The 17,635-nt window shown below is 41.0% G+C and overlaps 1 protein-coding gene across 1 annotated transcript in view; it reads left to right on the forward strand.

The window, feature by feature from the left end:
* The window catches only part of rgl1 (ral guanine nucleotide dissociation stimulator-like 1), a 56,541-nt gene extending 45,500 nt beyond the window's left edge, over positions 1-11,041 (forward strand). The window contains 10 exon segments of the mRNA XM_034179605.1: positions 861-950; positions 2,299-2,385; positions 2,679-2,711; positions 2,794-2,915; positions 3,060-3,149; positions 3,308-3,515; positions 4,458-4,706; positions 4,806-4,920; positions 9,364-9,571; positions 9,615-11,041. Coding sequence (XP_034035496.1) covers positions 861-950; positions 2,299-2,385; positions 2,679-2,711; positions 2,794-2,915; positions 3,060-3,149; positions 3,308-3,515; positions 4,458-4,706; positions 4,806-4,920; positions 9,364-9,551 — 1,182 coding nt within the window. The 3' untranslated portion in view covers positions 9,552-9,571; positions 9,615-11,041.
* Positions 11,042-17,635: the final 6,594 nt, after the last annotated feature.

The raw sequence follows: 17,635 nt of genomic DNA on the forward strand, positions 1-17,635 counted from the left end.
ATCTGCAAAATGTCTTGTAAATCACTCCAGAGGTGTTGTCAGTGTTATCAGGTTACAAAACAGCATTTTCAGCTTTAGAAGTGTTATGTCTCACTACACTTTACATAATATATGACATAGAGGTCATATTTACACACAAATGAAAGAGAGTTTACAGCTAGCTAGACCAGCCTGTGATGTCACTGTGATAACATCCACAAAATGTCTTGTAAATCACTTCAGAGGTGTTATCAGGTTCCCAAAAAACATCATTTTCAGTTTTAGAAGTGTTATGTCTCACTACACTTTACATAATGTATGACAAAGAGGTCATGTTTACACACAAATGAAAGAGAGTTTACAGCTAGCTAGACCAGCCTGTGACGTCACCATGCTAACATCCACAAAATATCTTGTAAATCACTTCAGAGGTGTTATCAGGTTCCAAAAACAACATTTTCAGTTTAAAATTGTTTATTTCTCGCTAGCTTTTATATAATATATGACAGAGGTTATATTTACACACAAACAAAACAGTGGCTAGCTAGACCAGCCATTGACGTCATGGTGCCACTCTACTCTACTGGCTGTCACCCCTGCCCCTCAAAAATGAAAAAAAAAAAGAAACATAATGTGACATTTATCCTTTTAAAATACGTCAAGGTTAGCCATCTCTGAACTTGTCCAAGGTCTGTGTCCCAAGACTGTTCCCTGTGAATTTGAAGACTCTGGCAGTAATAGGACTGGACTTATGCTGAACACAGACAGATGGATGAACGCAACGTCTTTGCAATACCCGATGGCCATACAGTATTGCGTCCAGCAGCCTGAGCCTATATATGGTAATGATGGAAGCTTTTCTTTTTTATTTTGTCTTAAAGGAAGGCACATCAAAGTTTGCCAGTCTGGAGAGCTGTGCCAAGGAGCACCAGAAGCGCACCCACAAAAGACTACAGCTGCAGAAGGAAATGGTGAGACAGCAGCTTGTTAATGAAGAGCTGAGGTTTTTATTTTCAAATAAGGCATTCCTCCAACTCAGATAGGCTCCAACCTATCATACATAAGTATTCACAGCCTTTGCCATGATTAAATGGAGTCCACCTGGGGTAAATTCAGTTGATTGGACATGATTTGGAAAGGCACACACCTGTCTACATATAAGGTTGACAGTGTGCATGTTAGAGCACAAACCAAGCATGAAGTCACAGGAATTTTCTATAGACTTAAATGGAAGAAGTTCAGATCCACCAGGACTCTTCCTAGAGCTGGCTGCCCGTCTAAACTGAGCAATCAGGGGAGAAGGGCTTTAGTCAAGAAGGTGACCAAGAACCCGATGGTCACTCTGTCAGAGCTCCAGCATTTCTCTGTGGAGAATGGAGAACCTTCCAGAAGGAGAACCATCTCTGCAACAATCCACCAATCGGCCTGTATGGTAGAGTGGCCAGATGGAAGCCACTCCTTAGTAAAAGGCACATGGCAGCCCACCTGGAGTTTGTCAAAAGGCACGTGAAGGACTCTCAGACCATGAGAAACAAAATTCTCTGGTCTGATGAGACAAAGATTGAACTCTTTGGCGTGAATGCCAGGCATCATGTTTGGAGGAAACGGGCACCATCCCGACAGTGAAGCATGGTGGTGGCAGCATCATGCTGTGGGATGTTTTTCAGTGACAGGAAGTGGGAAACTAGACAGGATTGAGGGAAAGATGAATGCACCAGTGTACAGAGTCATCCTTGATGAAAACCTGCTCCAGAGCGCTCTTGACCTCAGATTTGCGTGACAGTTCAGCTTTCAGCAGGACAATGACCCTAAGCACACAGACAAGATATCAAAGGAGTAGCTTCAGGACAACTCTGTGAATGTTCTTGAGTGGTCCAGTCAGAGCCCAGACCTGAATCTGATTGAACATCTCTGGAGAGATCTGAAAATGGCTGTGCACGGACGCTTCAAATCCAACCTGATGGAGCTTGAGAGGTGCTGCAAAGAGGAATGGACAAAACTGCCCAAAGATAGGTGCACCAAGCTTGTGGCATCATATTCAAGAAGACTTGAGGCTGTAATTGCTGCTAAAGGTGCATCAACAAAGTACTGAGCAAAGGGTGTGAATACTTATGTACGTGTTATTTCTTTTTTTATATATTTTTAATAAATGTGCAAAAATAAAAAAAAAACTTTTCATGTTGTCATTATGGGGTGTTGTAAGTAGAATTGTGAGGGGGAAAAATGAAGTTACCCATGTTGTTATTTGTAAACTACAAATGTGGACATTCCCTGAGGATCCTCTGCATTGTTTTTAATCAAATTACTCTTCTTCCACAGGGAGCGATGCAAGGAACAATACCTTACTTAGGGACTTTTCTAACCGACTTGACCATGCTGGACACAGCGCTACCTGACCTTGCAGAGGTAAAAAAAAAAAAAAACTTTCATACCTGCTGAATGTGTCCATGTTTGCGCATGTGTACGTGCACCTTATGCGTCTCTGACTTTACACAACTCTTCAGATCGAACAGACAGTCTGCATTTCAGCTGTCAGAAATTGCGGCAAAAGATTCCACGAACATGTGCAGAATTTTGCTGGTCTGTTTTTTATTTTGGGGTGGGGGGGGGTGGCATTTGGCCTAATGCTATTTGTCTAAGCAGCCGCTGGTATGTGATGTCCAGAGTCTGACAGCGTGCTCTTTGTGCCTCTTGTGCAGGGTGGTCTGATCAACTTTGAGAAGAGACGACGGGTGAGTGCATCCCTTGTATGACATCACATGAAGTCATCTGTAGAAAAGAGGCGTGTATCTAACATTTACTTTTTCTTTGCAGGAATTTGAGGTAATAGCTCAGATCAAACTGCTTCAGTCGGCCTGTAACAGCTACTGTCTGACTCCTGATCCGGCTTTCCTCCGCTGGTTCAAGAGCCAGCCTCAACTCAGCGAAGAAGAAAGGTACAGCTGTAATCCAGCAACTTTTCCGCTTTTGTTCATCCCTTTCTCTTTTGACATTTGAACTTGTTTCCTTCCCTGTTGCTCAGAATAAAATGAAACTGTTCTTCAGTATATAAAGTTCAATTTGAATGGTTTTTATTGCAGTTACTCCTTGTCCTGTGAGATTGAAGCTCTCAGTGACAGCAGTCCAACTCCGTCCAAACCTCGAAAAAGTATGGTGAAAAGACTGAGCCTGTGAGTAGTACACCCAGACAACACACGAGAGAGTACTTGAAAATAGTTTTGGATGTGTCAGACACTTTAAAATAGTATTGGATGTGTCAGACTGCCATATCACAGCAGTGAAATGCTTTGACCTATTTATTTTATTGTGCTTTCTTTCTCTGTTTCAGGCTGTTTCTTGGAGCAGATTCTAGTGCAGCCAGTTCGCCGGTAAGAGAGACGCCACTCTCGCCTCCTACAGGCAGCTCAGGGGAAAGCATGGACTCTGTCAGTGTGTCTTCCAGTGACTCCAGTAGTCCTTCAGACTGTGAGGGACTCTCCCCGACTCACAGCTCAGAGACCCACCAAAGGAAGCTGGTTTACCGCGCTATACACCAGGTATACGTCTTAGTCCAAAACAAATATGGGAGAAAATGTCAAACATGTAGAGAGTCATGAGGTTGCCAGACAGAGGTGTTTGGTGATACTGATACTTTGTAAGGAGGATGAAGGTCCTGATTTTGAGGGTGCCTCCTGGTGCCTCCTGTCAAAAACCCTGTTCTTATTTTTATAGCTATCCATCACAGAAGGTCACAGTTTGAAATCATGTCAATACCTTGGGAAAGTTTAACTGGTCTGAGAGGATGTCCGTGATGAACCTGGATATTCTGTTGTTGTGCTGCAGTCTATGTGGGATTTTTCAAGATGTTAGAAAATTCTCTTTTTTTTCAGTGGCAAATTATGACATCATTTGGTAATCTCTTACTCTTTTTGCACACATGGTACAACTACAGCCTGTACGAGTTGTGCTACGTCATCAGACCACGCTTTAGCATATTCTTACACGCCTTGTCATGCAAAGTGCTCAATGCACATTGGGAGCAAATTACTCAGCAGGGTTACTATACTCTGTTCACAGTCCCATCTAATCAGTGACCAAAGGCAATGACTGGTTGTTTTTGGTATTAAGTTTCTTTTGCAGTTCCTTGGGTACCACCGGAATAACTTTGTGTCAAACAGTTGCTTAGGGAGTCTCACATGCACCGGTACAATTTGGCTATGTTGCTTGCTTCTCTGGGCGTGATGCAGTGAGCAGGTGCCTCGGTGCTGCAGACTTTAGGAACTGCAAAAAGCCAAGGGGATGCCTATGTTTCACCTAACTGCTGAGGATAGATGGCTACTTTTGCAAAGCAGGAATGGACAGCTTTGTAATGTGGTGGATATGTCAACCGATGGCACCGGTGCATGCTTCCAGACTAGACTTGATGTGTTGTATTCCCATGATTGCCAGATTCCGCACGCCCTAATTTATTCCACATTACTCTTTATGTGTCTCTACAGCTCTCAGAATCCTCCTCCTGTGCTTCACTTCACTCCATGGACACCAGCTCCTCCACTGCCAGCGTCACCATGAACTCGGTCTCCCCCCTCCCCAGGCCCCTCTGCGCTCACAGACGCTCTCTGTCTCTGACACCCTTGTCGCCGAGCTCACCGAGTCAAACGCCAGCTTACAACACCCAGGCAGACGATGCATGCATCATCAGAGTCAGTCTGGAGCACGGCAATGGAAATCTATACAAGAGCATACTGGTGAGAGGCTGGAGAGTGCTGGGATATGGGTTTATGTAAACTGCTCCCAAGGACCACTTTACTTATTTGCTTCTTTGTTTGTTTTTGTTGCCTAATCAGCTGACAAATCAAGATAAGACTCCAGCTGTAATTTCTAGAGCTGTGGCAAAGCACAACCTGGAGGTGTGGCCAGAGAAGGGATACGAGCTGGTGCAGGTCATCTCTGATGAGAGAGGTAAAACATAACGTCATGGTATCAAGGCTGATTTTTACTTCTGTGCTGCTGCGCATCTGCAATATCACAGCACGTTTCATCAATACCACATGGTTGTTCACGGTTTTAGTTAGAAGTTGCTGTTAGGAGGTAGCATCACTTACAGTAAGAAGAAAGTCAAGAAGATCAGAATTGGGACCAGTCTTCAGCTGACTGTCATAAAGCATTTGATTTGGTTAATTGGGTTACTCTCTGGGACCTCCTGAGAATTTGCGGGATCTCCAACAGGTTAAAAAAAAAAGTCTGTTGCTCTATAAAAAAGCCCTCCGTAAAGCTAGGACATCTTACTACTCATCACTAATTGAAGAAACTTTACCTAGTAATGACTTCATGACTTTCTTTGCTAATAAAATTTTAACTATTAGAGAAAAAATTACTCATAACCATCCCAAAGACGTATCGTTATCTTTGGCTGCTTTCTCCGATTGTTCTGTCTGAGTTATTTTCATTAGTTACTTCATCCAAACCATCAACATGTCTATTAGACCCCATTCCTACCAGGCTGCTCAAGGAAGCCCTACCATTATTTAATGCTTTGATCTTAAATATGATCAATCTATCTTTATTAGTTGGCTATGTACCACAGGCTTTTAAGGTGGCAGTAATTAAACCATTACTTAAAAAGCCATCACTTGACCCAGCTATCTTAGCTAATTATAGGCCAATCTCCAACCTTCCTTTTCTCTCAAAAATTCTTGAAAGGGTAGTTGTAAAACAGCTAACTGATCATCTGCAGAGGAATGGTCTATTTGAAGAGTTTCAGTCAGGTTTTAGAATTCATCATAGTACAGAAACAGCATTAGTGAAGGTTACAAATGATCTTCTTATGGCCTCAGACAGTGGACTCATCTCTGTGCTTGTTCTGTTAGACCTCAGTGCTGCTTTTGATACTGTTGACCATAAAATTTTATTACAGAGATTAGCGCATGCCATAGGTATTAAAGGCGCTGCGGTGGTTTGAATCATATTTATCTAATAGATTACAATTTGTTCATGTAAATGGGGAATCTTCTTCACAGACTAAGGTTAATTATGGAGTTCCACAAGGTTCTGTGCTAGGACCAATTTTATTCACTTTATACATGCTTCCCTTAGGCAGTATTATTAGACGGCATTGCTTAAATTTTCATTGTTACGCAGATGATACCCAGCTTTATCTATCCATGAAGCCAGAGGACACACACCAATTAGCTAAACTGCAGGATTGTCTTACAGACATAAAGACATGGATGACCTCTAATTTCCTGCTTTTAAACTCAGATAAAACTGAAGTTATTGTACTTGGCCCCACAAATCTTAGAAACATGGTGTCTAACCAGATCCTTACTCTGGATGGCATTACCCTGACCTCTAGTAATACTGTGAGAAATCTTGGAGTCATTTTTGATCAGAATATGTCCTTCAATGCGCATATTAAACAAATATGTAGGACTGCTTTTTTGCATTTACGCAATATCTCTAAAATCAGAAAGGTCTTGTCTCAGAGTGATGCTGAAAAACTAATTCATGCATTTATTTCCTCTAGGCTAGACTATTGTAATTCATTATTATCAGGTTGTCCTAAAAGTTCCCTGAAAAGCCTTCAGTTAATTCAAAATGCTGCAGCTAGAGTACTAACGGGGACTAGAAGGAGAGAGCATATCTCACCCATATTGGCCTCTCTTCATTGGCTTCCTGTTAATTCTAGAATAGAATTTAAAATTCTTCTTCTTACTTATAAGGTTTTGAATAATCAGGTCCCATCTTATCTTAGGGACCTCATAGTACCATATCACCCCAATAGAGCGCTTCGCTCTCAGACTGCAGGCTTACTTGTAGTTCCTAGGGTTTGTAAGAGTAGAATGGGAGGCAGAGCCTTCAGCTTTCAGGCTCCTCTCCTGTGGAACCAGCTCCCAATTCAGATCAGGCAGACAGACACCCTCTCTACTTTTAAGATTAGGCTTAAAACTTTCCACCAAAGCAGATGTCCACTTGACTGAGTATGGTCTGCTGGGGTTTTTTTCCTGTTAAAAAGGGCCTTTTTCCTTGCCATTGCACCAAGTGTATGTGTTTCCTTTTTGCTAAAGCTTATAGTTAGGGCTGGATCAGGTGACCCTGAACCATCCCTTAGTTATGCTGCTATAGACGTAGACTGCTGGGGGGTTCCCATGATGCATTGTTTCTTTCTCTTTTTGCTCTGTATGCACCACTCTGCATTTAATCATTAGTGATCGATCTCTGCTCCCCTCCACAGCATGTCTTTTCCTGGTTCTCTCCTTCAGCCCCAACCAGTCCCAGCAGAAGACTGCCCCTCCCTGAGCCTGGTTCTGCTGGAGGTTTCTTCCTGTTAAAAGGGAGTTTTTCCTTCCCACTGTCGCCAAGTGCTTGCTCACAGGGGGTCGTTTTGACCGTTGGGGTTTTTACGTAATTATTGTATGGCCTTGCCTTACAATATAAAGCGCCTTGGGGCAACTGTTTGTTGTGATTTGGCGCTATATAAATAAAATTGATTGATTGATTGATTGATTGATTAAGCAGAGCATCTCTCTCCCTGGACAGAGATGTTTGGCAAATGCAAATGCCTTTGCAGGAGAATGTAGGTCCAAGTCTTTCAGGTCCTGGTGCTTACTGTCTGTCTTACTATATCATTGGGAGACTTGAGTGGGAACTGTTGACCTAAGATGAAGACGGGATGTTTGTGGTACTGGGTCCTCTCAGAGGATCCTTGGGTACAAAATCAAATCAAATTTATTAATTTATATAGCACCAACTCACGACAAGGTTGCCTCAAGACACTTCACACAACACAACTCGGAAAAACAGAACAAAATGAAATAAAAGATTAAAAGAGCAAAACCATAAAAGAGTAAAACGAAATCAAAAAACACATAACATAATATACTAACAATAAAATAGGGAAAACAAATGGGTCTTAAGTCTTGATTTAAAAGTCTCCACAGAATCCAACTGCCTTATGTGCACAGGGAGATCGTTCCACGATAAGAGAAAGCCCTGTGACCCATAGACTTTTTATTCACTTGAGGAACACGGAGAAGGGTACTACTGGAATTAGTAAAAAATAACAATTACTTTGGGAGACTCGGATGAGGAGTATGACTTATATTGTGAGGGAACATTAACTTGAACATTTTGGCCATTTGCATGTTTCTCTGTGCATGATCCAGCATGCAGGTGCCTCGGTATAGAGGACCCCAGCCGCTGGAGAAGGCCAATGGGATGCCCACATTTCACCTGGCTACCGTAGATGCCTGTAGATGGCTACTTTTAGGGTAGTGGGGATGGACTGGTTGTCTGCCTGGGTGGTTGTTCGATAGCAGTTACTTCAACCAGTCTGCTTTTTTGGTGCCCTGCGACAAACTAGTGGTCCCGCCTCTCATCCAGTCTCCACTGGGATAGGCCCAGCTCCTCTAAACCCTGAATTGTAATAAACAGGTATAGAAAATAAATGAATGAATGAATACTTCTTTTGGCATGCAGTAGATGACATATCGTTGAATTTTTGGGAGGGTTGCACTTTTTTTTATCCACAATTCTCATTCAGATTTTCAGAAGCACAAAATGAAAATCTATCCTTTACATAAAAGTTGACTTTTTTTTTTCCTTCTTCTAATTCTTTAAACAGACAGGCACCAAAGAAACACTTAGTACAGACCTGGGCAAACTGCGGCCCAGGAGCCACATGCGGCCCTTTGCATGTCTATGTCCGGCCCTCATGAGGTCTGTGATTATTATTACATATATTCAAAATGTCAAGCTTGTGTATTGCAAATCATTCGAGACGTTTATTTAGGTATATTTAAATATTTACATATTACAATAATAAAAATTACCTATAAAAGCTATTAAATAGGTAATTTTTTGTAAAAGTTCTAATGGGAGACTGCTGAGTTATCAATGTGTGGCCCTCGGACATAATTCAGGTTCCCTATGTGGTCCCTTGTAAAAATTAATTGCCCACCCCTGACTTAGTAGAAACTGTTGAGTTGCATGAAGTGAATATAAATCATAAAATTTGAGGAACCACTTGCTCCATATGCAGTTCAGCAGTTTAGTTTTTGCAGATGAGCTGTTTTTCGAAGTTAATGAACCACAATGACTCAAGTATTGCTGACTGAGAAAACAAGAGGGTCACGCAAGACCCAACAAGCCCCAAGAAAAAAAAAAAGAAGAAGAACGTGATTAATATATTTCTTGATCTGAATCCATGTGACAGTTTAATGGGTTTGTTCATTCTTCATGCTCCACTCTTCCACAGGTTTTCATAGAAATCCGTCCGTAATGTTTCCTGTGATCCTGGTGATAAACAAACCAACAGATGCGGATAAAACCATCACCTCTTTGGTGGAGATGTAAAATATTCATCACACTCCCCAAATCTCACCTTTTTTTCTCTATCTCTTTCAGAGCTGGTGATTCCAGACAACGCCAACGTCTTCTACGCCATGAACACCTCTGCTAACTTTGACTTTCTGCTGCGGGTGCGAGGCTCGGCCAGCAGGCCAGTCCAGCTGCGCAGTCGGTGCAGTTCTACTCTTCCTCGCACCCAGCACCGCTCGAGTCTGTCGCTGAGACTCAGCAAGGTCACCCTGTGACCGTGGATTGAGGCAACCCAGCGGCTCGCCCACACGCCGCTAACCCGGGGCGATACAGGAAAGGGACCGGGTGGGAGCCCTTGACTTGTACACAGAAAGGACAGATGGACAGATTGATTTGGTGAGGGATGAAGTCCCGTCTGATTGTGGACTGTTCCAGCACTTCATGCCCTGCTATGCAGGGTTAGAGTTAGGGAATGAATGTGACCACTGATGCCTGTAATGAAGTGAAACAGAGACCCCTTGTGGTCAAGACTCTTTACAACAACAGGATTTTGCACACGTGGGAGCCCCTGAACTCCTGACCTCCACCAGTACTCTGAATGAGCTTCTCTTGTCCTGTGACATCTGTGCAGCTGACCATTTGCTCTTCTGGTAATAGAAGATGAGACGAAGAAAACCAGGTGGATGATGAAACAGAAGAAGTGGACTGATGGTCCAAACACGTTGCCTTTATTGATGACTGAATGAACCTTGACAGTATTCTGAATGATGTTGACTTGATTGACAGAAGCTGTGACATGATTTTTTTTTTTCTTTTAGCGCACCTGTGCTTCCTCTCGTAATATGAACTATGTGACGAATGCAGTCCTTTCTGTATTCCGATTGGTTCATCACTTAGTTATAGCAAATCTTTAGTGAATACCCAAACAGCTTTACTTGCTCCGTCTTTCAGGGGTAGTGATGCAAGTTTCCAATCCAGACAGAACGTTCCCTCAAGTCCTCGGTCACTGACCTGCTAGACTTTCTTTTTTTTTTAAGGTTTGTTTGCTACAAGTAAATGTGGCAATCATTTACAGGGAAGATCTCCAAGAACAGAGGAGGGAGGTGACTCACTGGAATGGAAAACATTGTTCATGTGTCTCTGAACTGACTTTAAAGTTGCACTTGTCAGTTGCTTGGATGTGCCAGTTGGACGTGAAAATGAAGAAATGTAGTGGTTTACGTCCTCTTCACTAAATGATTGACTATGTTTATTTGTAATGTTTATTTGTTTTTTTTATATGTATGTTTTTTGTAACTCCATTCAAGCCAGAGATGTGTGCCAGTATGAATAGTAATTATTTGAAGTGACTATTAATGAATCCACATTGTGTTTGTACGAGGGGAGAAAAGTGCCAAAATTGAACTGTGTAAATCCACACTGAAGGACGCTTCACGTTTGAAGACTTCAGTCTTTCACTTGCAGCATCACTGATGTCTTATCATCGCTCACATAACGGTGACACGTTAGCAGATTTTAAACTATTTTAGCCCCCCTTCAGACGTTCTCCATCATCACATCTTCACAAGCAGTTATTGCTCCTCAGCTCGCACTCGTCATGTTGTTTTGTTGTTGAAGAGCTGCTTCACTGAGGTTTGTGTTAATGGCCCCTTCAGATCATTTCATATGCAGCACTTTAAAATGTTCTCATTAAATTGTCCTCTGTTCATTACTGCCAAAGACTCTTCAGCTACCTGAATAAATAAATTATTGTCGTTGTAATTATTATACTTTGGTTGGTGTATCTTTTTTAACATGCTTAAATCTTTGGACCTTATGCATGATTTGTAACCAGGCAGGTCTATGAGTGTGCGCTGGTGCCAAGCATCGGTCTTCACCACACGACAAAACCACCCTGGTTCCGGTTGGCAACCATTTAGATTGACAGTCAGGCCATCCCCACTGTCAGTAAGTAACCATCTATCTGCAGCAGCCAGGTGATCCACTGACGCCCCCTTGGTTTTTTCACATTTCTGCGGCACTCAACAGAGACCCTTGTGTGCTGGATGATACTTGGAGAAGTGTGCCACATGACCAAAATGTCATACCTGACATGTCCACACAATGGAAGTACTGTATTTTCAAGGTTGGGTAGGATTACTTTGAAAGAATACATGTGGATTACATGTATGTATGTATGTACATACATTTGGATTACTTGTAATCTGATTACTTTTGGATTACATTTCAAAGTAATCCTACCCAACCTTGTGTATATTATATGTTGAGGTTTTTGTTATTCATTACGGAGGTCCTGCGACTTACACCACCATTCAAAAGTCTGGACACACTTACCCATTCAGTTTAATCAAACTTTTGACTTTTACTATATGTACTGGAAAAAAAAAATCCAATTTGTTATTACGTTCACCAAGGACGTAATAAAATCAGGAGGCGATCTGGATTCCGGATCAAGTTTCACTTTGTATAGGCTTTGAAGGATTACTTCAAAACTAATTCAGATTCTCATCAAATTTGCACCACAGATAGATACTAGGGCATGGAAGACTCCACTGAATTTTAGAGGTGATCCAGATCCAGATTCTGGATCAAGATTTCACTTTTTATAGGCTTTGAAGGATTACTTCAAAATTACTTCACAGTTTCTCATCAAATTTGCACCACAGATAGATATTAGGGCATGGAAGACTCTACTGAATTTTGGAGGTGATCTGGATCCGAATCCCGATTCTGGATCAAGATTTCACTTTTTATAGGCTTTGAAGGATTACTTCAAAACTAATTCAGATTCTGATCAAATTTGCACCACAGATAGATACTAGGGCATGAAAGACTCCACTAAATTTTGGAGGTGACCCGGATCCAGATCCAGATTCTGGATCAAGATTTCACTTTTTATAAGCTTTGAAGGATTACTTCAAAACCTCACAGATTCTCACAAATTTGCACCACAGATAGATACTAGGGCATGGAAGACTCCACTGAATTTTGGAGGTGACCCGGATCCAGATCCAGATTCTGGATCAAGATTTCACTTTTTATAGGCTTTGAAGGATTACTTCAAAATTACTTCACAGTTTCTCATCAAATTTGCACCACAGATAGATATTAGGGCATGGAAGACTCTACTGAATTTTGGAGGTGATCTGGATCCGAATCCCGATTCTGGATCAAGATTTCACTTTTTATAGCAGGGGTAGGCAACCTGTTCCAGAAAGAGCCATGAGGGTGCAGGTTTTCTTTGCAGCCACTGACTCCACCAGGTGATTTCACTGATTAACTGATTCCATCTGCTCAAAGTGATATTAATCAGTAAAATCACCTGGTGGAGTCAGTGGCTGCAAAGAAAACCTGCACCCTCATGGCTCTTTCTGGAACAGGTTGCCTACCCCTGTTTTATAGGCTTTGAAGGATTACTTCACAACTAATTCAGATTCTCATCAAATTTGCACCACAGATAGATACTAGGGCATGGAAGCCTCCACTAAATTTTGGAGGTGACCCGGATCCAGATCCAGATTCTGGATCAAGATTTCACTTTTTATAGGCTTTGAAGGATTACTTCAAAATTACTTCACAGTTTCTCATCAAATTTGCACCACAGACAGATATTAGGGCATGAAAGACTCCATTAAATTTTGGAGGTGATCCACATCTGGGATCAAAATTTCCCTTTATATAAGCTTTGAAAGATTACTTCAAAACTACTTCACGGATTCTCACCAAATGTTCACCACAGATGGATATTAGGGTATTGAAGACTTCACTTAATTTTGGAGGTGATGTGGATCTGGATTAGAGGATGTCAGAAATCTCTGATTACTCTTGTTAATAATTATTACTGTCTATGCTTGACTTTGCCAGGAATCAAATTGCTAAACAAAATAAACTCTAATAATAGAAGAATAAATGCCAATAATACACTACACCACAATGCACAAAACCCCAAATTAAAGAGCTGATAATACAGAAAACAGATGAGAGTTATATATGGGTTTTCCTCTTCAAGTTATTTTTTAACAGGTGCAATGTATACTCTAGAAAATACAGTACGGGTCACATGACACTCACTAAGTAGCTACACGTTTAACATAGTTATTCCAGAGACGTGGACACAGTCTTCACCGTGGGTCACTCGTTAACCCCTCACAACCATACAGTAACACTGGAAGCACCAGGACCCAACAGATTTGGATCTCTGGTAAAGTGTTTGGTATCGTCAAACACACACACCCCTGTTCATTGAGCTCATGACTCCTTAAATTCTTCCCAGGCGTCTCACAATCTCAACGTCTGACATCCCAGAGCCATGAATGCCACTCAACGTCTCAAGTGCTGCAATCAGTGCATCCGTTGATTCCACAAATACTTCAGTACAGTCTGGAAAGTCAAGGCCAGTCAACCTTTCCTCACTGAATAAGGCACCCAAATCGCTGGACTCCATGACCCACCCCAACATCCAGTACATGCAAATACCAAACAGACACTGCGGCAGAGCACAGTCCTGAATAAAGCAAGAATTCAGTGGGAAGATGTCAAAATACGCTGGCTATAATGTCCAGCAATTTACTGGGGATCCCACAAATTCTCAGGATGCCCCAGAGAGCAGCTCATTCAACCTAATCACTTTGCAAAAATCAACATAAGTGTAAAAGTCAGCAGTGCCTCTTTGCAGCCTAACTTCAGCAAGCACTTGCAGAGCTACAAATTCAAGTGAATGTGCAATATTAAGGGAAAGTGGAAAGTGGTAGGGCAAAGGGAGAGTACTGGGATTGGGCCTCAAACAATAGACACAACATCGAAGGAATGTCAAAAGTCTGAGCCACGTAATATGCTTGTTGACAGGTGATATCTGACATCTGGAGGAGCCGGTCTGCTAGCAAGTGTCACTCCCCAATAGTAGGTTTATCCACACACCGGGATGTGGATGTTTCTAGGTCTGCAGACCTTGGAGAGCACTGCTGCTGCAGTGCGGAGCTTTCCAACCAGCCTCGACAGCAGTGGAGGATGGTTGCAAAGGATCTTCCAGGTGTCCTCTTGTGTAAGCTGCCTCAAGTTTGGACCTGGGTCCTTCCCTGCAATGGGCAACCCCTCAGCACCAGACCAGTACCCAACCTTGAGAGACCAGACATTGGTGCTCTGGAGTACTTCTTTGTTGCCCAGGTTTGAGATTTCAAACAGTACCTCTTCCACAACACGTGCCGGTGTCTGATGGACAGCAACAGCAGTTATTAGACTTTTTCCATTGTGGAGCTTTGCAAAGTGGTTTTTAAGTCCTAGTGTCAGTTCAGTTCTGTCCAGTGCCAAAGAAAAAAAAAAAATCCTTAAAACACTTGTTTTGCTGAGTGGGAGAAATTTCCAGACTTTTATCCATCCACACATTGAGCTGGTCTAACTCAGGTTCCACATTTCAAAAGCAAGCATTTTTTGTTGTTTTTACAGTTTTGTGGTTTCAAATTAAAAAAAGAGACATTCTAAAATTTTATCATGAATGAATAAATCAATCCCATTTTCAAAACATTTGTAGCAAATGAGGTGAGACTTATCCACTATATTTTAAAATTCACTTTTATTACTCACAAGCAAACCAAATTTAACAGTGCATTTTATTTTTAACTGTATAACAACTACATAGGCTGAAAAACTGGTTTTCAATCTTTTGTAAATCAGTCTATCCATTTTTCCATCCATCCTGCATAGTACAGTACATTTTAGACCTAAAATGTTTTCAAAGTAATATTTAGACATAAAAACAAATAGTTGCCAACATAAATTTACATACATCTTGACTGACTGCAAATGTTCTACGTGTCAGATTTTCAGTGTGTCATCAGTTTACATACATCAAGATGAATATCTCTTTAAAGAACATGGAATATTCCAGAAATAGATGGAATTACTTATAAAATCATGAGTGACTAATTTGCATAATCCCAGGTTAATTGAGGAGGGCCGGCCTGTAGAACTAGTACCATCTTTCATTTAAAAGCAAGAAATAAAATAATTTCAATAACTACAACCCCTGGCAAAAATTACGGAATCACCAGCCTCGGAGGATGTTCATTCAGTTGTTTAATTTTGTAGAAAAAAAAAGCAGATGACAGACATGACACAAAACTAAAGTCATTTCAAATGGCAACTTTCTGGCTTTAAGAAACACTATAAGAAATCAAGAAAAAAAGATTGTGGCAGTCAGTAACGGTTACTTTTTTAGACAAAGCAGAGGAAAAAAATATGGAATCACTCAATTCTGAGGAAAAAATTATGGAATCACCCTGTAAATTTTCATCCCCCAAACTAACACCTGCATCAAATCAGATCTGCTCGTTAGTCTGCATCTAAAAAGGAGTGAACACACCTTGGAGAGCTGTTGCACCAAGTGGACTGACATGAATCATGGCTCCAACATGAGAGATGTCAGTTGAAACAAAGGAGAGGATTATCAAACTCTTAAAAGAGGGTAAATCATCACGCAATGTTGCAAAAGATGTTGGTTGTTCACAGTCAGCTGTGTCTAAACTCTGGACCAAATACAAACAACATGGGAAGGTTGTTAAAGGCAAACATACTGGTAGACCAAGGAAGACATCAAAGCGTCAAGACAGAAAACTTAAAGCAATACGTCTCAAAAATCGAAAATGAATGAGGAATGAATGGGAGGAAACTGGAGTCAACGTCTGTGACCGAACTGTAAGAAACCGCCTAAAGGCAATGGGATTTACATACAGAAAAGCTAAACGAAAGCCATCATTAACAACTAAACAGAAAAAAACAAGGTTACAATGGGCTAAGGAAAAGCAATTGTGGACTGTGGATGACTGGATGAAAGTCATATTCAGTGATGAATCTCGAATCTGCATTGGGCAAGGTGATGATGCTGGAACTTTTGTTTGGTGCCGTTCCAATGAGATTTATAAAGATGACTGCCTGAAGAGAACATGTAAATTTCCACAGTCATTGATGATATGGGGCTGCATGTCAGGTAAAGGCACTGGGGAGATGGCTGTCATTACATCATCACTAAATGCACAAGTTTACGTTGATATTTTGGACAATTGAAAGGATGTTTGGGGATGATGAAATCATTTTTCAAGATGATAATGCATCTTGCCATAGAGCAAAAACTGCGAAAACATTCCTTGCAAAAAGACACATAGGGTCAATGTCATGGCATAGGGTCAATGTCAACGAGCAGATCTGATTTGATGCAGGTGTTAGTTTGGGGGATGAAAATTTACAGGATGATTCCATAATTTTTTCCTCAGAATTGAGTGATTCCATATTTTTTTCCTCTGCTTGGTCTAAAAAAGTAACCGTTACTGACTGCCACAATCTTTTTTTCTTGATTTCTTATAGTGTTTCTCCAAGCCAGAAAGTTGCCATTTGAAATTACTTTAGTTTTGTGTCATGTCTGTGATCTGCTTTTTTTTTTACAAAATTAAACAACTGAATGAACATCCTCCGAGGCCGGTGATTCCATAATTTTTGCCAGTCAATGATTTCACATAGTAACTTTGGATCTCAACAGGTCAAATTCCTCGCAAGTTCTAAAAGATTCAAAGGACCAGAAAAGAATTTATTATACAATTATTTGACACAAAAGTCAAAGAAATTTGGGAGCAAACAGACATCACTGAGGAAGGAGGCCCAAATTAACATGGGAATTAAATTTTTGTTCAACAGACCCTCAGGATGATAGCACACTCCATCAACATAACAAGCAGGAAACAATACTCCAAAATTTACATTTAAAAAAGTGGTTTTGTTTTTGTCACTGTAACCGTTAATTTATTAATGCCATTTTTTTTTATTAAGAACTTCCCCCTGGGTATAGCTATCAATATATATAGGGTGTCCCAAAAAAATATACAATATTTAAAATACTCGGTTTGACCCTTAAATACTACAAACTTAATAACTTATGCTTCTTTTTTACTTGCAGAGACCCTGAAGTTTATGTTGATGCCAAGCAAGACTCAGGAAAATGCCAAGATTAACCATACTACAGCGAACAAAAATTGAGTTTTGGCACCAGACCAAGAGTGTCAAACAGGTGCAGCAACTTTATGCTAAACTGACAAAATGCCAATATTGACATTGGTATGAAAAACTTCAACCTTTCAGCTTTCTATCCAACCATAAATTTATTACATAGACATATGCTTTGACCATTTTCTTTGCTGATAAAATGTTGCATATTTCTTTTGGGACACCCGTATATATGTGTGTGTGTGTGTGTGTGTGTGTGTGTGTGTGTGTGTGTGTGTGTGTGTGTGTGTGTGTGTGTGTGTGTGTGTGTGTGTGTGTGTGTGTGTGTGTGTGTGTGTGTGTGTGTGTGTGTGTGCTGTCCTGTTGACAT

This window comes from Thalassophryne amazonica, chromosome 10, assembly GCF_902500255.1.
Source record: "Thalassophryne amazonica chromosome 10, fThaAma1.1, whole genome shotgun sequence".
Lineage (NCBI taxonomy): Eukaryota > Metazoa > Chordata > Actinopteri > Batrachoidiformes > Batrachoididae > Thalassophryne > Thalassophryne amazonica.